This window comes from Monodelphis domestica, chromosome 3 (assembly GCF_027887165.1).
Source record: "Monodelphis domestica isolate mMonDom1 chromosome 3, mMonDom1.pri, whole genome shotgun sequence".
NCBI classification, from domain to species: Eukaryota; Metazoa; Chordata; class Mammalia; order Didelphimorphia; family Didelphidae; genus Monodelphis; species Monodelphis domestica.
The window spans coordinates 168,674,096-168,696,377 of NC_077229.1; the positions used below are offsets into that span (position 1 = coordinate 168,674,096).

The following is a 22,282-nucleotide window of genomic DNA, read 5'->3' on the forward strand; positions in this document are numbered from 1 at the left end:
TAAGGTCAAAACGGTTAGGTAACTTGCCCCAGTTCAGCCAGGTGGTAAATGTCTCAGGCCAGATTAGAAATGAGGAAAATGAGTCTTTCTGAGTTCAGGCCTGGCCCTCTATCTACTGTGGCACCTACCTGCCCCTTAGAGCTTTTAGGAAAGTTGAAGGATCATCTAGTCCAACCCATTCATCTTACAGATTAAGAAAAGTAAGCCTGTGCAAATGCAAATGTAAACGAAGTGATTTAGGATCATAGATCTATGACTTATGACCTTAAAAGTCATTTAGTCTAATCTCTCCATTTTACAAATCAATCCATAAACATTATTAAGTCCTCTATATTTGTTCCATCTAGCCAAATGTCTGTCCACCTCCAGCCTCCATGACATGACTAGTCAGGGTTTTATTCAATTTGGGAAAAGGGACTAGTAATCCATTATATTCTTCTTTAATGAGTATAAAACACTCTGATGCCAGCCTAAATTTATGTTGGAAACTTCTCTGAATGGAGTAGGTTCTACAGGCTAGCTCTAGTCAGTCCTTCTGCCTGGTTTCAGAGGTGGGACACTGTGATAGAGTGAGGAAATATCAGGGAACCCCTAAGACTCAAGTAATCTCTAGTATACATCATAGTGGTATTTACCAACAAAAAAGTTATTAGACAGATATTTTGTTAATGATAAACCATCATTTTGAGCACCATCATGATTAACTAGGGATTAATAAGTAAAACCAAGAATATGAATTACCAAACATTGTCATGACTACTAAATAACAAAGTAAAGACAAAATTAAATTCATCACCTAGGTTTTGTAAGGTAGAGGTTTATTTTAATCAATATTTCTCTGTATTAATAAAGGCAATATAGTACAAGGGAAAATATACTAGATTTAGACAGAGGTCCTGCCAGTTACTGTCCATGCTATCTTACATAAGTCAGCATGGTATCATAAAAACCAAGACGGTGGAGTAACAGGAAGAAATACAGTCTCTCTCAAATTCTTGCAAACAGATCTAGAAAATGCACCAGAATAATCTTGGTAGGGGAAACCTAGATAAAATCATAGTGAATCATTTCCTCAGATCAGGTCAGCATGGAGAGACAGACAGAGACAGGTCTAGGGACACTGGGGAGGGAGTTTGGGCAGGAAGATGAGGCTATAGGAAGCATTTCAACTCAGGGAGAGATTGTGCACCAGAACAAAAGTAGGTCCCAGACTCATACCAGGACACTGTGACAGGAAGTGATGCCATCTTAAAGCTTTAATTAAACATTCAATATCCAGTACCAAAACACAAATCCAGGGTGAACTGAGGAAGGGACCTGAGCTGGCCAAGGGTAACATTCCAAGGTCAGGAATAATAACTGGCAAAGAGCAATCTCAGAAGCAATTAGCAGAACTGTGGCAGAGGGATAGCCAGGACAAGAATCCAAGACTGTCAGGCAGTCTATACTTCCATCCTTCTAAACTAGCAGTTTCAACCTAAACTTAGGTCAGGAACTTGCAGAGCTCAGACCAAGGAGGCAGCAATGAGGCTCTGGATCATGTCACTCTGGGAAAACTGAGAGCTTATAGGCCTTCAGGTTAAACTGTCTCTGAGCACATAGAACAACATAATACTTAATACCTCAATAAAGCATTAACAGGACCAGCCCAGTCCTTCCCTTAAGAAGAATGAAGGGTCCAACTCCAATATAATGTCTGAGTTTAGGAAGTAGGCTGGAAGAATGAGCAAACAATCAAAAGAATTGCATCATGAAAAGCTATTAGGGTGATAGGGAAGCTCAAAACATAAATCCAGAAGAAGAGAATGACTCCAAAATATCAACAAGCTAAGCTTTGAAGAAAAACACAACTTGGGTTAGAAATTCAACTAAAATTCCTGGAAGAAATAAAGCAAGATTTTTAAAAGAGTTACAAATGTTTTTCATGAGTGAAATGAGAACACCAGAAGAAAAATTCAGAAAAGACATGAAAGCCATGAGATATAGAATTGGAAAGGGAATTAATAGCTTATACCAGAGTTGCAAAAATTACCTGAAAATTCTATTGAAAAAATTAGAAACTAATGACCCTATGAAACAAGAAACATTAAAACAATGTTAAAAGCCTGAAAAAATAGAAGAAAATGTAATGTATCATATAGTGAAAGCAAGTGGCCCCAAACAAATTGAAAGGAAATCATTTAAAAATCAGACTACTAGCATAATGTCATGAATAATAAAAGAGCCTAGATGTTATATTTCAAGAAATCTCAAAAGAAAACTTCTCAGATCTCTGAGAATCAGAGGTCAAAGTAGAAATAGAGCCACTGATTATCCTGCCAAGAATTAGGATAAACTAAAATAAACATATTTATTATAATTTATTACATATTTATAACAAATCATATTATGTTATTATTATATTTACATCACATATCTTGAGAGAAGAATGGAAAGAGAGGAAAAGATAACCATGATGTAAAAGAAATACACAAAAGTTTATAGCAAGGTCTTGCCCCAAGAATGAGGGGTTCAAACTCCAATCCAGAAGAAAAAAATTTTATTTGAAGTAGTGGTGGTTTTTAGTGGTATAATAGCAGAATAGCCTGTGAAATAGTCTGGGAGCTAATCAGGTAGCCTTAAGGCTAATGGATAAACCCAGGGATTAGTAGAGTAGCCTTTCTAGAGCTTGATAGAATGAAATAGGAGCTCCACTATAGGGCAGCAACTTCCTTCAAGGAATTCTATTGTAGAGTGGCAGCTTCCACATCCTGTGCACCAGGGTTGACATTATTGGGGTCTGATAGTTTAGCAGGTCTCTTAGTTTTGGAGGTCTGTTTCAGGGTTTGTTGCCATAGGGAATAAGGAGCAAGTGCAAGATTAGGGGATTCTTCTGGAATGCCAGAGACCTCAGTACACAGGTTCCATGTTCCTCCATTGTCCACCTTGTCATCATTTGTCAAGATGGGAGAAGTCTTACTGCCCTTTCAGTATGAGAACATGGGGGGAGGGGGCAGAAGCGGTACATTGGAGGACCACTATAGGTAATTATTTTTAAGAACACAAAGCTGATGCCAAATATTACAGAATGTTACAGATCCAGTACGCAGAGTGGATAATTGAGCAATCTACAATTCATGCTTGACTAATGCTGAAACTACAGATTTTGCAGTTGATGTTTAACTAGTGCTAACCAGTGAGAAATACAAGACTTCAGAGTATGAAGGTCCTGTTCCTATATCTTCCCCTTACTACCCACTGTCAGCCCACATCAAATATTCTAGGTGAGGAATGGAAAGTATTGGAACATTCTCTCATGTCATCAGGTTGCACAAATAAATATTTACACCAATAAGGAAGATGAGGTGAGGAGAATGATTAACATTTGAACATCACTCTCATCTGAACTAGTCAAAGGCAGAAAGAATACCCATGCACAGAGTTGAATACACATACACATACACACACACACACACACACTTTTCACTCACTAGGGAAATATGAGGGAAAGAGTGGAAGGAAGAAGAAGGAATTCATGGGCAAGTTGATAAGAAAGTAATTAGTCTTAAGCAAAACAAATTCTAAATACATCCCAAAATATGTATAGTTCTTTTGAGTTGGCAAAGAATGGGAATTTGACAGGTGCACACAAATTGGAAAGTGGCTGGACAAGTTATGGTATATAAATCTGATGGAATATAATTATACTGTAAGAAATGATGAATGGGGATGGTTTCAGAGAAACTAGGGAAGACTTGTGTTAGACAAACTTGGGAAGACTTGTATGAACTAATGCAAAATGAGGAGAACAGTACAGTAAAGACAATAAAGACAAATAACTCTAAAGAGTTATTTAGGAACTCAATCAGCATAATGACCAATTGTGGATCCAGAGGACAGATGATGAAACATTCTACCTACCTCCTGATGGAGAGGTGATGCCTTTTTCACAATATCCCCTCTGCCTAGCCTCTGCCCTCTTCTTTGCTTGTTGAATTCCTGCCTATCCTGCAAAGTCCAATTCAACCAAATACCACATCTTCCCTAGAGTCTTGCTCAGTCCTACCTTTTGGACCAGACCTCCTAAAGTCCTTTATGTTGTACCTTTCTAATGTGCTTAGCATGTGTTACAGCCAAGTTTCAACTTTTTGCTAGACTAGGATAACACCTAACACTGTGTCATATATATTATGTTTTTATTATTGGACTTGTGATTTCATCAGGATAGAAAGTGAGGAACTCTATTGATAAAGAGTTTCGTTGACCTTGTAACTTACAGATTTAGAGAGTTACTTAGGGCACTGAGAGATAAATACAAGAAGTTTGTGTCAGGGATGGGACTTGAACCCAAAGCCTCCCAAATCAAGTCCAACTCTGTTCAGTATGGCACACTGCCTCTCTGCTCTAGTTGATTATGACTAGTAGCCCTGCAGATGGTACATTTAATTAGATAACTGTTGAACTGACTCAAAACTAAATACTTCTGCTTTTTTTTTGTAAGTGAGCACGTGTAATCACATAAAATCTAGCATAATCTGTATCATACCATTCTGTAGAGTCCCTCATTTGAGGATTGTCCATTTTTCCAGTTCCCTGTCCCCTCTTTATAGATGGGAGAGAGCAAGAAGCTGATGTTGCTACAAAGCTCAATGTTTCTGATGAAATCTCTTCCAAAGAAATTATCAAAGCAGAATTTTGATCAATGCTTCTGAACTAAGAAAAATGTGATGAGGTTTCTTTCCTGCCTGTGGAAAAGAGTTCACTGCTTACCGCTTCCATTAGTCCTTTTACTGTGGGCGATTTTAACATCAAAGCATCAAATACATCATCGGTCTCTTTCCTCACGTACAAAAGCACTGTAAGAGAAGGAAGAGGAGAAAGCCATTAGATGTGGAAGTAGCCCAGATGCCACAGATTAATGCTCAATAAACAGGCATTCTGATGTGAATTTTAAAGGAACGATGCCACTTAAGTCCCTGACTCTTAATTTGACCATCATTTTACAAGAGCGACTAAGGCATGCATGTGAAATGTGTGCAACTGGAAACGGGAAGAAGAAATTCGAGACTCAAAATTCTTTTTAAAATGTTGGAAACTGTTTTTTATGTAAAAGATGAAACTATGTGCAGCAGGAACCATGCCACATAAAAAAGGTGTGTCTTATAGCTTGAGCTCCTCTAATCCAGTGCCAATGTCTTGTAGTATATGCTTTCAATGCTGGCTTAAGAGGAGGAACCCCACCACCCCAAACCCCAGTCCAGCCCAATGCCTTGCAAGCCCTGGAAACTTACAGTATAATAGTAACAATACTACTCATCTAGACTTAATGAACTCTCAAGTCCCTTTCCAGTCTAATATTCTGTGGATAGACATCAATAGGCATGTTTTAAGGTTTGAATGATAATAATGCATTAAGGCAGGATGGCATAGTAGAGAGAGCTCACTTTGGAGTCAGAAAGAACTCTGAGTCATGCAGACTGTGTGATCTTGGCCAAGTCATTTAATTTCTCAGTGCTCCAGGCTGCTGCTCTCTGTGTTATAGAGATGGTGATGGTGCCAAATGGAGTGCCAGCATCCAACAGATTGCTATGAAATCACCATTCCCTCCCTACCCATCGATAAATAGCCACAACAAATACATATATTTCTATCCGGCTTCAGTATTTACAAAGTGATTTCTTCACAATGACCCTGTAAAGTGGGAAATGCAATGTATCATTTCCAATTTTCAGATGAGACTATGGGTCAGAGAATTAGCAAGTAAATCCTTTTAATAAGTAAGTGACAGAGCTGGACTGATTCAGTACCAGGTCTGCCTCTTAACCCCCAGCTCTTCCCACTAGAGCATCTTGACTCTCCAAAGTTATAAGTTATAAAAGGGCTTCGAACACAGTCATGGGCCATGCAGTATAAGTTACTGTCATAGAACAAGCTGGGCAAACATTTGCTGACTTACACAGGGACAACATACACCTTCAGGACTGGAACTGGATGTGGCTTGACGTTTCACCAAGAACTGTAGGGATAGCAGGCAGCCCTATAGCAGAAGGTCTTGGGTTCTAATCTGGCCTCAGATACTTCCTAAATGTGTGACCCTAAGGAAGTCATTTAACCCTCAAAGCCTAGCCCTTACTGCTCTTCTGCCTTAGAACTAGTAATATGCAATATTGGTTCCAAGATAGAAGATAAGGGTTAAAAAAAATAAAAGAACTGCAAAGACCTTCCAGTAGAATACTGTACAGTTTTATCTATCACATGTTATTAATGTTCAAAAACCATTTAAATTTTACATCATTCTTTGGCACAGAGACCCTAGAGAGGAACAGCATGAGCTACGTAAACTTGGGGTTCATTGCTAGGAAGCTTTCAAATGCTCATTATAATTTCCCTGTGTCCCCATTGAAGCTGCAATTAAAGATAGTTTTTGCTTCTTTCCACATTAGTCAGCTGGCATTATTCATATCTGTTCACAAATCACAGATTATTAGAGGTGGAAGAAGACCTTTGCAATTAGCTTGTAGTCCAAACTCCCATTTTATAGATGAGAAAACTAGGCAATTTGGTCAAAGTCAAATAGCTACTCCTCCCAGAGTTCAGAGCTCTCTCCACAATGCCATACCTTTTAAAAGGCCTCCCTCCATATTTCCAATTCAGCAGCTCTCACAACGACCTAGAGGATTTGACATTCAGGTGGTCCTACATTTATTAGCCCTTTTCCCCTCAGGGGCATGACTCATGTCTTTCAGAAGAAAAGAAGAAAAACCAATAATATGCACAGTTAAAGAAAAACTCATTCAGGACCTGGTCCCAGCTACAATGAGGGCATCAACTTGAAGGACATAACCAACCATCACCAGAAAGGCTGAAGGAATGAAAAGAGCTAATCTATGAATCCTTAAGCCCAAAACCATAAAAGAATCACTTCAGGGAATGGAAAATCTATTTAAAGTACAGATGGACTCTGCTTGAATTTTATTCTGTTGTTTACAGGAAGCTACATAAAAAAATTTTTGAAGCATCATTACTAAAAATTTCTTTTCTTCTTAATTAAGAAAATAAGACAGATGCAAAGGACAAATCGCATTTTCTCCACCACCTCCATCCCTAAATATGTTCAGGTTAGTCTCATCAACCAATGTTTTAGGAATAACATTTCATTTGCTCTATTAAAGCTAAAAAAGGATCTAAAGAAAATTATTTAAATAAGCTAGTGATGAGGGTTAAAAGGACTAAAAAAGGAACAAATACAGTTATTAAGCATCTACTATGTGTACTGTACTAAGGGCTTATCAAATATTATCTCATCTGATCATTATAACAAGCCTGGGACATAAATGCTATTATTATCTTCATTTCACTGATGAAGAAACTGAGGCATTCAGAGATGAAGTGACTTGCCCAAGGACACACAGCTAGTAAATATGTGAGGCTGGATGTAAATTCAGATCATCCTGATTCTAGGTTCAGTGCTCTACCAAGTATACCACTTTGCTGCCTATTCATGTTAGGTCATAATTCACAAGGCTAGGAGACATAGAAGGGGACCTTCTATCCAAACTTCTGCTTTACAGATGAGAAAACTAAGTCCCAGATAAGTTCAGTGACTTGATCGAAGGATGCATTGTTATTGATACAGGAGGAAATAAATGCATATGTAAATTATAGAAGGCATTTAATTAAATCTTATGAGAAAATTAGTTTTGAGTAGTTTGGGAAATGATTATATGCCCACTGAAAGGGAAGCCATTCCTGAAGATACTTCTCAATAAATAGAAAACTATACCCAACATTCCATTCCTTGGGGTTTATATAATCTTTGAAATTGGAGAAGATCCACAATGAAAGCAATAAAAGACTTTAGAAGGCATATCTTTGGAGTGTCAGACATTGTGCCAATTTCAGCTGTGTCACTCTTTGTGATCTTTTTGGGGGCTTTTTTGGCAATGATACTGTAGTGGTTTGCCATTTTCATCTCCACCTCATTTTACAGATAAGAAAACTGAGGCAAAATGACTTAAGTGACTTGCCCAGTGCCACACATCTAGTAAGTGACTGAGTCTGGATTTGAACTCACAAAGAAGAGCTTTTCTGGCTCTAGGTCTAGTACTCTATCCACTATACCACCAAGCTACCCAGAGATGGAGGACACATGTTTGAGTTCCAGCTCTCCTCCTTGAAGCGAGACTCTCAGTCTTTAGTTTCTTCATCTTAAAAAAAATTAGAGGGCTGGCCCAGATCACCTCTAAGTTCCCTTCCAAATTTAAATCTCCTATACTAAGAAGGGACCCAAAAAGGATGCCCTACAGCACCCAATAATGTTTCCATTTTTTAATAAATTCTCTTAAAGCTTCGAGCTGTAGATTGTGATAGTGGATACTGTTTCTGGTGTCACTGTAAAGGGTTAAAGGGAGCATCCGAGTTCTGTTTACTGAGTTGGCTCAGATCCAAGGGGCAAGGTAGTTCAGATGTTCTCCTGCTGGGTGTGTTGACAGTTGAGCCTTGACATCCTGGGTTTATGGAGCCCTCCCTGCTGTTTCCTTAGGGAGCTGGGGCTTTATTAACTCAGGCTCTATGGCAGAATAATAGCAATAATGACAATTCGAACAACAACATCAGGAACAATCCCTCCATCATAGACATGGGACACCACAGGCAGCCTCATCCTGCTCAGTGTAAAAGGCTCCCATTTGTCCTTGAAGGAACTGTGCCTAGAAGTGAGTACCAAGACAAAGCTAACAATAGCTACGATGAAGATAACAGTTCCCTACAGAACTAATCTGCACTCAGGAATTTCCGAGGGATAAACAACAGATAACTTTGTGGAGCTTGATTTGCCAATGTTTCAAAAGAGCAGCTCAGTGGAACTGCACGTTTGCATGAGGAAAGAGTGGCTAAGCTGATGGAGAGGAAGATCCAGGCAGAAGCAAATGGTGTCACTGGCAATAAGCCACTGAAATCGATTTCTTCCTACACTTTCTCCACCATCAAAATTCTTCATGCAGTGAAGAAGTTTCTCTCTTGCTTGTTGGTTCTATCACCCACATCTGTGGTGCTAAATACTTAGAGTTTAGGTCTTTCTATCTCCATCCCCTTAACATAACATTTTAATAACTAGCATCAACACATTTCACAAAGATGCTTTTTTCGCCTGTGTGCTTCAGGGTTTATACATTAAACTCTGAAGGGCCAGATGATGATGTAAGTCTATAGACTACAGGCAAAGCATTGTATGGGGATGGATGGCATAGTTAAATTCTTGTGACTCATTTTAAAAATTATAATTTACAATTATAATATTATAACTTAGTTTTATAATTATTTTTAAGTATTTTTTTTATTTTAAGATATTATTGGGTATAATTGAAAATGTTACCCTAAAAAAAGAACTACATTTCCCAGTAGCCCACTGATTTCCTGTCATTACATACTTCCTGTAAATAGGGGATATTAGGCAGGGATGTGAATGGTCCCATCTCTTTACTTCCTGTCCCAAGCTTAGTGGTGGTAAGGCGGTGTTTGAACTGGCTGATAAGCCATAGGCACATGATCTTTATTTTGTATCTTCTTTATTCCTTGATTTCTAATGATCATTAATAAATCTTTAAAAGTATAACATTTTTATTGAGATTTAATTTTAACTTTTACAATTGTTAGTACTCACTTAAATTTATATCACCTTTCTTCATGGCAAATCAGTAAGGTAGATATTGTTAATTATCCCCATTTTACAGATGGGAAAAATTAAGCTCAGCATTTTTTATATTAGATATAATTATTATAGTACTTGTTTAAATTTATATAACCTTTTCTTTGCAGCAATACAATGAGGTAGATATTATATAATTATTCCCATTTTATAAATGGGGAAAATTAAGCTAGGAGAAGCTGATTGATTTGCTTGTGATTATACAGAAACTAAAGGTCAACATAAGTCTTCTGACTTCAAGGCCAAGGTTCTTTCCATTATTTGCTTCTCTATCTAATCACATATCGAAATATATTATTTTTTCTAAAATTCAGATAGAAACAGTCCATATATGAACTATTCTTATTTAAAAAAAAAAAACCTTATCTTCTGTATTAGAATCAATAGTGTATATTGGTTCCAAGGCAGAAGAGTGGTAAGGGCTCAACAATGGAGGTTAAGTGGCTTGCCCAGAGTCACACAGATAATAAGTGTATACGGTCAGAATTGAACCTAGGATCTCTGGTCTCTAGGACTGGCTTTCAATCCACTGAGCCACCTAGCTGCCCCCTATTCTTTTCTGTTTAATGTTGGGCATACTTTTGTACAGGATAACAACATTTTTATAATTGAACAAGCTTTTTAAAAAAAATTGACTGAGACTATTAAAATGTAAGGTTCTCTAGCCTCAATGAAAGGACCATTGGGACAACTTCACCGGCAGGAAAGACTATGGGGATGCATGGTTGTTGCTACTATTATAATAATTAAACAGGGAAAATAATGAGGAATGTACTCCCAGCTTTAGAACCTCTTTCCACCAAGATAAGTGAACACATTCCTTGCAATTTACACTCTTAGCTACCTAGAACATTGTGAAGTTAAGGAACCAGGATCACATAACTAATATTTCTAAGAGGTGGGTTTAGTCTTGATTTTTCTAGCTTCTAGATCAGCTCCCCATCCAATGAATGATATTGACTCTATGTCATCATCATGGTCGTCATCATTATCATCATCATAGTGGTTGCTATGCAACTCACTGACATCTCTGAAACTCAGTTTCTTCTGTCTATAAAATGAAAGAGTTAGCCTAGAAGATCTCTGAGCTTTTATTCAGTTCTAACTTTTATTTTTCTTTTACTGATGTGGAAATGAAAGACAGATTATTCCATGGATCTTTTGAACCCTGTCCCAAAAAGAAAGGAATAGGGCTTTCAAAAGTTAGGTCTTTGTAATAATGGAGCCCTAGGAAGATAGCAATTCATTCTAGATCCTACAATTATTCTTATATCTGCTCCAGATAAGCCAAAAGAGGATTATGTATTAGCATTTGTGAGATATGCTCAGTAAATAGTAGCAAGACAGGCTTAATACCATAGATCTTTTACTTATTCAATCCATGGACCCCAAGGCTGACAGAATGAAATACCAAGTAATAATAATCAACTCCTACATGTTCATAAACTGTGCTGGTGTTCATATAATCAAATACAATTAAAATGTCCTCTAAATTCTAAACCAGATCATGGGGATGGTGGTAAATATTTTAAGGAGGTATAAGGTTGGCAGGGGGGCTGGCCAGAAAGGGATGGGATGGTGATTACATCCATAGAAACCAAGAACGGTGCAATTAGTCAAGTGATAAAATCATAGAATCCCAGATTCAGAGCTGAAAGAGACCTCAAAGGTCATCTAATTCAACCCAGACATTTTAGAGATGAAGAAGTGATTTACCCCTGGTTAAACAGATAACACAGTGAGAGCCACACTGAGGACCACATACTGGTAACACTTGGACAAGTCACATTTTCACCTTTTGGGGACTCAATATTTTCATCTGTAAAGTGTGTGGATTGGATCAGATGGCTTCTAAAAGGTCCCTTCACTTCTAAATCTCTGCATCCCATGAGCAAATGCCAAGGACAGTGCCCATCTTCCCAGAGTGATACGCTTCTTAAAGGAAAAAAGGAGGCATGACTAAACTCAGTTTTATAAGCCTTATATATAAGCAAATATATTTTCAAGGTTGAAAATATAATCCAGACATCATTAGGTATTGGCAGATAAAGTTGGCAAAGTATCCATGCTCTTATAGTACTGTGTTCTCTCTCTGAGCATCTATTTCCCTGGGGTTCCAGAGCTGTGCACTCAGAATTTGACCTTCCATAAGAGTAGATATTTTCTGCTTCTTTTTCTCCTGTCCTCACTTATTAGAAGGGGGCAATAATCATCTGAGCTGCATCTGCTGTTTGTGAGTCCACTGCATTGTTCCTGAGAAATCCTACCAGAGGGGCTGCAACTTGAACAGTTCTGGCTGACCTTTTCTGTAATCTGATGCCTTCCCCCTCTGGTAGGGATGCTGCTCTGAGACATTAACCAACAACATCATTAAGATTTATCATGCTAAATTTATACTAAAAATTATATTATACATATATAGATACATTTTATATCTTATATGTAAAATGTATGATGTATGAAATATAAAATATATATTCTATATGAAACATAAATATATATAACATATTTTATATAGAAAATATATAGAAAAAGATATTAGACAAAAGATATTCTTATATAAAATATATTAGATATAAAAATGTTATATATACAAAATACATATTATATATAAATATATACTTAATATGCATTATATATAAATAAAATTTATTATGTATATATGAGTAAACAATAAAAGACTCTAGTTGTGAAACCTTAGGATAGATTTACTGGAGCAAGCAGTAGATCATGCCATAGTATTAGATTTTATGATATGTATGTGTACATTTATATACACTATGATATATATTTATATATTAGATTTTAAGACCATAGGTTCATAGATACTGAAAGGGACATTTTTGTACAAACCAAATTGTTTTTAGTTGTTTTTCAGTCATGTCCAACTCTTCCCAGTCCCATTTTGGGTTTTCTTGACAAAGATACTGGAGTGGTTTGCCATTTTCTTCTCCAGCTCATTTGACAAATGAAGAAAGTGAGACAAATAGTGACTTGCCCAGGGTCACATAGCTAGAAAGTGTCTAAGGCCAGATTTTAACTAAGGAAGATGTCATCCTGACTCCCAACCTGACATGCTATCCACTGAGCCACCTAGCTGCCTCTATACAACCCTATCAGTATATAAATGGAGAAACTGAGGCCCAGAGAATTTAAGTGACTTGTCAAAGGTTATATGGAGCCAAGTTTAGACCCAGAGAACTAGTCTCTCAGTCTAGTGCTGCTTCTCTTTCAACACACTGATAGAAACTTTTCAGGAGTCCCAATAAAAGGTGCTCAGGAAAATCTCAAGAAAAAAAGCTCAGATTTGTCTGTCAGCAAATTCCCCTAAGTCTGTCTAAACAAGAATGGGAAATTTGGAGAGAAAAACCTTGCAGGGGAAATTTTTGTGCTTTTGTTGCTAATCCCTTCACAGAACATTGAAAGGAAAAAGTAAATGAAAACTATAAATAGCCCTAGGGTTTGGGGATTCTTTCCAAACACCAAACATTGGTTCAGGTGGAGGTAAGTTTGAGTCTCTTAATTGAAAATGCTCAATCACAAGGATATGGAGAGGTCACCCAGACTCCAAAATCCTACAGATGATATCTACCTAGATTGGACTTATCTATCTGATTTTTTTAAAATTTCTATAATTTTGGAAAAACTATAATCTTTGGAAAACCAGTTACAGCTTAGCAACCTCCACTGTCAAGAATAACGCCTCATCATGGCTAACCTAATTCCCACAATCAGCAGTGGGTCCAGGAAACCTCTAAAGAATTTGTGACTCTCAAATGAATATTCCAAAGTTAGACGTTTGAGAGGTCAATTACCAAAGATCATAGACCAGTCAAGAGGAAGACAATAAGCAAAGCCCATAGCCTCAGTGGCAGGCTAGATATTTTGATACCTTGGCCTCTAGGGCAATCAGACATTTACCTCAGGCCCACAGGGATGACTGGTTGTGAGAAGAAGTAACCAGCCACATTGTTCTGGACATAGCTTGCAACTTTCCAATTTGCCCAAGCAGCTTCATCAGTCAGCCAAACCTATTTACAAATGGTACTCAGGTCCATGGAGACCATCACTTTCAGTGGCCAATATACATGGGCTACCTTAAGTAATTTTGTTTGTTTGTCTGAATTCTTTAAATAACCAGCATGCTTAAAACCTTGTTGTTTGATATGATTCCTTAGAATTTCCCTGATGTAGGTGTGTGTATAAAGTGGCAGTTTTATTATATCCTTGACTCCACTTTCCCTCAGTCATCCTGTGTGGCTCAGTAAGTGTGATGTCAACACAAATGACTGCAGAGGCTGAGGTGAGGCGAGGGTTATTCTTGGCAAACTCCGATGGGTGAATGTGTATTGCTGTAACCATAGTGATGACAGTGCAATGTGGTGCCTCTAGTTGCTAAGTACCTCTCTTCATTCCTTCTTCTTTCATCTGCTTAGAAGGTGGTGGACCAAACTCCTCTTCCATTGGCCTGAACATCCTTTTAACAAGGACACTGCTACTAGAAAAGAAAGAACACAAGTAATTTATTGATAAAACCCACAAAGAATAACAAACAAAAGCACATGAAACAATATCCTTAGTCATTTTTTGGGGTCCCTCTCCATCTCCATCCACAGATGAGGAGCAGGGCTGCCAAAGGGATAAATGTCTCATGTAAAGTGTTTCATTTCTTTAGGGAGTGGCTGGTGTGGAGAAAAAAAAGCAGACTGAACATAACCCTCAGCTTTCTGGGGATTCTCAGGGTCAGGCACAACAAAGAAATGAGTAAGAAAATGCTGAATGGAGTAGGGGAAGAAGGAAAGATTAGGGAAGAAGAGGTCCATCGGCAAAGAGAGAGCCACCATTTTGAGCACAGCAGGAACATAGTACCTCTCCAAGGGTAGGTGTAGATGTATATTTGACACCTGGCTCAGAGGCCAGTGTGGAAGACTGCTCTCAAGATGGGTTCTTTGTGGGCATTACTGGTACAAAGAAATGAATTAACTATCAAACTAACTACAAAACCTTCCTAGGAGAGGGAAACATCAATGTAAATAATCCAAAACTATAGATGATCTAGAAAGCATTCTATGTTCGATGGGGACATAATTGGGGATGTAGACTATAAACAATCCCCTTAGTGCAAATACTAATAATATGGAAATAGGTCTTGATTAATGATACATGTAAAACCCAGTAAAAGAAACTGCTTGTTGGATATGGGGGGGAGGGCGGTAAAAGGAGGGGAGGGAAAGAGCATGATTCATGTAACTATGGAAAAATATTCTAAATTAATTAATTAAATAAATAAACGTAAAAAAAACAAAGCATTCCATGAGTATTAGGACTTTATGATGGTACATAGTAGGTCCTCAATCAATATGAAATAACAGTGAGTGATAGTAATAGAAACAAGAGGAAAAATAGTCATTCTCTCACTTTTTAAATAAAGAACTGAAAAGTGAAGCTCTGAAAATCATCAATGGTAGATCATGGTTTTCATTTATTCGTAGCACATTAAAGTGCACTGGATTCTTTGCTCTTAACAATTTGTGAGTTGGGTAACAGTATGAATATTCTTATCCTCATTGGATAGGTTAGGATGAAAGTTTGAAAGTAAGCTCAGAGGTAATAAGACTTTTCAAAGATAGCAAATTACAGACCTAAAATATAAATCTAGTTGTCCTGCTACACAGGACCAATGTTCATTCCATGGTGCCTTTTACCAAAATCAGAGAGCAGGAATTCCTTCTTGGTTGGGGAAGTTTTGTTTTTGGTTTTATTTTTCTCTCCACTGTAATTTCCTTTTATTAATCTTTCCTTCCTTAGGTTAGCATGTCATAAAGGCAGATCAGGAGAACAGGTCTTCTTTTACCTAATAGTTTAGTCAGGCTTCAGGTGACCCAGTAAGTTTTATATGTATATGTATATGTATATATATGTATATATATACATATATATATGTATGTATATATAGTTTTATATGTTTTTGTTTTATATGTATATGTATATGTATATATATATATATATATATATATATATATAGAGAGAGAGAGAGAGAGAGAGAGAGAGAGAGAGAGAGAGAGAAAGAGAGAAAATTATCCTTTCAAGATGTAAGAAATCTAGTCATATAGCTATGACTGGCCAACCAATTTCTTGTAACTAGATAGAGAATTATTCTTTGATGCTTTCCTTTGCTAATCTTGTGTCTCTGACTAGTGCATTTCTTCTTTTTTTCCTTAAATGCTTATCTTCCATCTTACAAACAACAATACTATGTATTAACTACACATATTGGTTCCAAGGCAGAAGAATGGTAAGGATTAGGCAATTGGGATTAAATGACTTGCCCAGGATCACACAGCTAAGAAGTGTCAGAGGCCAGATTTGAACTCAGGTCCTCCCAACTCCAGATTTGGCATTCTATCCATTGTGCTATCTAGCTATTCCTTAATATAATTTTCAAAATTCTGTACTAATAGTTGACCAGCACTTAATTTTAACTTTTCAAAAGAAAATGTAATTCTAGGATTACAGGGATGCCTTTTGATACATGACAACTAGATTCCAGCAATGTATTTGTCAGAGTCTCAGATGGTATTCTTACATACAACATAGAGAAATATGGACTAACCAGTACAGCTAGGTAGTCTTGGAACTGGTTGAATGTCTGAGTGCAAAGAGTAGCCATTATGGATCAATTTGTTATTCAATTGTTTCAGTTGTGTCTGACTCTTCGTGGACCCATTTGGGGTTTTCTTGGCAAAGATACTAGAGTAGTTTGCGATTTCCTCCTCCAGTTCATTTTACAGATTAGGAAACTAAGACAAACAAGGTTAAATGACTGACCCAGGGTCACACAGCTAGTAAGTAAGTGTCTGATAAATAGATCAATGTCATTCTGGAGAAAAGTCTCCCATGGAGTACCACAGGGATGTGGCCTTGTTTTGTTCAACTTTTTTTTTTAATGACTTTATGGAAGGCAGAGATGGCATGCTTATTGAATTTGTGGATGACAGGAATCTGGAACTGATAGCTTAAGATATTGGATAACAAAATAAAAATTCCCAAATATATAGATGAGCTAAATCTAATAAGATATAATTTAATAGTAAAGAATGATATCTGTTTTCTAAAAATCAACCATCTGAGTGCAGGACTGAGGAACTGTGGCTGGACAACAGTTAATTTGATGGAGATCTAGAGTTGCTTTTTAGTTTTAGCCTTAGGTAACATCTAAAGCATTGCATTCAGTGTGGCACACTGCAATTTGTGAGTGACATTGAGAACCCAAGTCATGTCCAAAGGCAGGAAATCTGGATGATTGGGAGATCATGGAGACCGTGTTGGATAAGAACTGGTGGAAAATATTCAGTCTTGGAGAAACAGTTTGGGATAGATTGTAGCATGAAGAGGTGCTTGCTGACTTTAAGGATTTGACGGAATTATAGGGATAAGTGATAAGGGATAGAGAGAAATGCACAGATTATCTTTAAGAGGAAAAGAGAAGAATTTAGATACAAACTCTGGGAGAAGATTCTGGAAGGAGAGGAGGATCTTGGGAGTTCACTGGGTTTAACGGTTTCTCCTGACCTGGCTTTCCTCTGAGCTGGTAAGGAGGATCTTTGCTCTGGCACCCCCTAGGAAAAGACTAATCTTGTGGAAAGATTAGGAATTCCTGGGTTGGAGAATTGCCTTGGAGGAGACCTGCCTTTCCCTGAAGTACAGAGATCAACCTGTCAGAAATCAACCTGTCAGAAACAACTTGGTTAAGGTAAACTCAAGGGTTTTGTCACCTGGGACTTTAGGTTTACCTGGGAAGCCAACCCCAGGCTTTGGGTAAGGACTCAGTACATCTGTGAGTCCTGCATCCTCAGCCTTTTAAAGACAATCTGTAGTATATAGATAGTCAGATAGCTTTTGGGGGTCTAAATAAGATCAGGGAGTGAATAAGAAAGGCTTGAGAAGACAAGAAGGGAATCCCCATGAGGGGGAGCATAGATTGGTGGGAAGAGCTATAGTTGTATATATTTAGGGCCTTATTTATCATTTCCCTACCCTCAATAAACTTGTTTTTTTATAATTATAAGGGTTGTGCTTCACTGGCCCTGAGTGGTTCCTAGTTGGGCTTTTTTCATTTTTCATTCATCTAGGTCCTTCTCATTAAAACTATTTCCTTTTGGGGGTAGTTTTCTCTTTCAGACTATCATACAAAATAAAGATTACATTTGCTCATTTTGACCCAAGATGGCATATTGATAAGCAATTAATGTGTAGAACCTATGGAGAGGGAAATTTCAATCCCTCAAAATGAAAAAATTTCTCAATACTTAGAACCATTGAAAAGTAGAATCAGAAGCTTCAAAGGGTAGTAAATATAAAATAATAATAATAATAATAAGGTGGTAAATTCCTCTGTTCCAACAGAGGCTGGATGACCAATTGTCTGGAACATTGTAGATGGAATATCTGTGTACATACATATTGGATTACTTGGACTCTGTGGTCTCTACAGGCAAAAATTCAGTGTCTCCTGCTAAAGTTGCTATTGCTTCCTGGTCCCATTTCTTTTCTCAGCTCCTCTGCAATTAAGTTTAAAAATGACTTTGCAAAATATATGGCCTCTCTTCAGAAATGTGAAAACTAAGGCTTCCTTGTAGGGACAAAGAGAAAGTGCCCAGAGAGACAGTCAGAGCCAGGAGTCAGTCAGCACCAGCTACTCCTTCCTATGAATCAGCAGAGTGGCTCTGTCTGGTATATTGTGAAAAGGAAAGAGGGATAGATGCCAAAGATGGTACTAAAGATGAAGGCAACTTCTTTTCAATTGAAAGTCTGTCTCTCTGTTGCTTCACAGAAGAAGATTCTTGATCATTAACTTGATCCTAAGAAAGAGGTCTGAGGAGGCATCAAGATGGTTCAGTGGATTGAGAGCCAGACTTAGAGATGGGAAGTCTTGGATTCAAATCTGACCTCAAACATTTTCTTTCTGTGTGATCTTGGGAAAATCATTAAAGTCCCATTGCCTAGTCCTTACCTCTCTTCTTCCTTGGAACCAATATACAATATTGAATCCTAATATGGAAGTTAAGGATTTTAAAAAAATCTGGACTGGGAGACAGGAAACTACAAGTTGATCTCACCATCTTTGGACTTAAGGAAGCTTGTATGCACTTCTTGTATAATTGTGTTATTTTCTATAACTTAACATTTGTGTATATATTATTTCTCCTCTCCATAATGTGAATTCCATATCAGTCACCTTTGTATGTCTCGTACCTCCAAGCTCAATTTACTCATTATATATCTTTTATGTACATGGAGGTTTTCATGTTGTCTGCCCCATTAGAACATGAGCTCCTTGAGGTCAGGGACCGTTTTTGTCTTTCTATGTAACTCCATTGTTTAGCATAGTGCCTGCCATATCATAGATGGTTAATGAATGGCTATTGAATTTAATATGCAGCATGGGTTCTAGTACCAGATCTATCACAACATCAAGAAGCATTTATGAAACACCCACTCCATGCCAGGTAGTGGTCTTGCTAAGGGCTGAGGATACAACAAAAGCCAAAAACAGTTCCTGCCCTCCAGAAGCTTATAGTTGAATGGAGGAGACAAGAAGCCAACAATGAGGCACACGTGAGATCTATACAGGGTAAACTGAGGGCAATCTGAAGTAAGGAACTTCCAGAGGGAAGAGGTGGTAATGTAACTACTCCAGGCTTCACTCTTCTCATTGGTACAAAAGAACCTAGATTATATCAAAGGTCCTTTCCAGACCTAAACATTTATGGCATCTTTAGGGTTTGTCTCCTTAAAATAGAAATTTTCTCTGTTCAATGATTAGTTTTCCTTAATTCAAAACCCTGTTCTGAGTGAATCTCCATTCTTTCCCCTTTCCTCTATATAGTCATCTAGCTTTCCTTTTCTGCCTTATTTTCATCTCTAGGAGACCTCATATCCTCTCTGTGGTCAGTAATTGTTTTTTTCTTTTTCCATTCTCCCCCTTCCTTCTTCTTTCTCCCCTACTCTGTTTTCAGATACATATATAGGAGTATAAAGGAGTACCTTAATGACTTAAAAGAGTTAATCCACTTCTCTCTGTGAGTTACTCAATCCCTGTGTGAAATGTCAACATTGTGGAGAACCTAGCTCATTAAACTTACTAGGGCAAAGAAACTGAGGCTCAGGCTCTGCAGGGGAAGTCAAATTGAGCACTTCCTTTATTATTTCAAAAAGCACCTAACCATCTTTTGTGAGCTTATTAGGGTATGGGTGACTGGCTGCCAGTTGCTTTCTATGCCCATGTCCCCTTGAGTTTCCTTTTTTAATTGCATTCATTATTGCTGGAGCATTTGTCTGAATAGCATTTCCCAGTGGTGATAGAGTCCCTACCTTACAAGAGTGCCTCTCTAGGAGGTCTCCAGGAAAAGGTTTGGGCATCCTGGCATGGGAATCTCACATCACCAGCTGGAAGGAAGGCTGAGTGTTTAATGCAAATCATAAAATATCATGCTACTTTATGACAGATAAAATAGTATTTTGTTCTCATTTTAACAGTAATACTGTTAAGTTTAAAAAGGAAGTACAGTGAATTTCATAGGAGAATTGATATCAGTACCTTTCAAATGAATGATCTATTCAAGGCAGGAAGGGGCTGGGTTTTGAAAGACTAACACTTCAGGTGTCCACCAGATTGATCCAGTTACAATCATTAATATGGATCCCTCCACACTCTGGAGGATGAGCAAGAAGGGTGCTGAGTCTTTGGTGCCTTGATATTTGAGTAGCTCAATGAAATTCTCTTTCAGGAAGGGGAGAGTGGATTACGCCAAGGAGAAAATATAAGAGAAAACCATGATGTCTATCATCTTTAATTTCCACTTTTCTCATTTACTGATTTTAGGTAGTCAGTCAGTCTCTGGACATTTATTATGAGGTAATTTGGTAGAAAGAAAGAAATGTGAGACTTAGAGCCAGGAGAGACCTAGATTCAAGTCCAACCTCTCTCATTCATTAGCTACATAACCATGGCAAAAACCACTTAACTTCTCAGAACCTGTTTCCTTATCTGTAAAGTGGGTATGATCATAAGTTTTATATTCAACTCTCATAGTTGTTATAAGGCTCAAATGAAAAAGATATATGTAAAATGTTAAATATTTTGGACATATAGCATATGCAGAAGAATGTGAATGGAGAATAAATCCTTAATCAAGTCGAAATTTAGAAAGGATCATTGAATTGGGAGCTTAGGTAATTTGACTCAGCATCAATATATATAATCAATATAAAGTGAGAGCCACCAGGGAAATCCAGGATAAAATGGAAAGAGTGGTTGGCATGTTTAAATATGGTCTGGTGTTCTAAAGCACAGATTTCTGGGGAAAGAACAGAATTATGAGCTCTCTGAAGACAGGGACTTGCTTATTTTTATATTTATATCCCTAGTGTCTAGCAGAATGCCCAACACATAGGAGGCATTTGGGAAGGAGGTAAAACATAAGGAAAAAATAACAATAGAAACAAAACAAAATGTGTAGGCATATTCACTAAGTATCCTGCGTTATTTTGCAGGGTACTGGGGGGATGGGGCAGCAGTGGAGAAGAAGACAGTCTAAACCTATACTTCCATTGGTCCATTTAATTTTTGGTGAGCAAATCCAATGCCAATCAAAAACTATTCTGCAATTTAGAATCTTATAATCTTGGGGGAGGGGAATACTGAGAGATTAAGTTTGTCCAGGAACTCACAGGCAATCCATGATAGAGGCAAGTCTTGAACCTAAATCTCCCTGATTCTTATTCTGGCTGTTATCTCCTACTCCACATTGCTTCTTCATCAAGGGTATTCTTACTATTAAAATTACTTTGGTATTAAATATGTTATTAATAATTAAGGGAAATGGGCCAACTAGTGGCTCAGTGGATTGATGGCCAGGCCTAGAAATGGGAGGTCCTGGATTCAAATCTGGCCCCAGACACTTCCTAGATGTGTCACCCTGGACAAGTCACTTAACCCCCATTACCTAGCCCTTACCATTCTTCTGCATTGGTATCAATACATAGTACTGATTCCAAGACAGAAGGTAAGGGTTTTAATAATACTAATAATTAAGGGGGAAATAGATGAGTGCATAGAAAATGTAGATACTGAACAAGTGAACTTGGATACAGATTGATGATAAAAGCACTGTAGAGGAAGTAGCATGAGGTCTGGGTTCTAATCTTGACTTTATTACTAACCATGTAATTTTGGCAGCCACTTAGCTCCAGTGAACCTCAATTTCCTCAACTGAAAATAAGAATAATTATCTCTATCCCTAAACTCATTCTCAATTCTGTGGAATAAAATTCTATTCCAAAATTATAATGTGACTTGGAATACAGTCACATGAGGAAATATGGGGAAATGGAAAATAGATTTAGTTGAGCATCCTCTCTTAGAAGAATCAATTGCAGATGCTGCAGATCTTTGTCCCAAAGAAAGAAAGCTTAGGGGACAAATAGAATATCAAATAGCAAATATCTAAGAGGTATCCAGGAGAAAAGTGATTAAGCCTATGGTTTGTAGATTAAGAGGGCAAAATTCAGACAAGAAGAGTGAAAAGTTATATG

At 37.6% G+C, this 22,282-nt stretch overlaps 1 protein-coding gene across 3 annotated transcripts in view; it reads right to left on the bottom strand.

Moving 5' to 3' along the window:
- Positions 1 to 22,282, bottom strand: part of GRHL2 (grainyhead like transcription factor 2) — a 220,899-nt gene that overhangs the window by 7,339 nt on the left and 191,278 nt on the right. For 2 of the 3 annotated variants that reach the window (XM_007488168.3, XM_007488167.3), the window contains exons 13-14: positions 14,089 to 14,183; positions 4,750 to 4,835 (exon numbers count right to left, since the gene is read on the bottom strand). In XM_007488168.3, coding sequence (XP_007488230.1) covers positions 4,750 to 4,835; positions 14,089 to 14,183 — 181 coding nt within the window. The remainder of the gene's footprint in view (positions 1 to 4,749; positions 4,836 to 14,088; positions 14,184 to 22,282) is intronic. The other variant, XM_007488169.3, reaches the window with a different exon arrangement.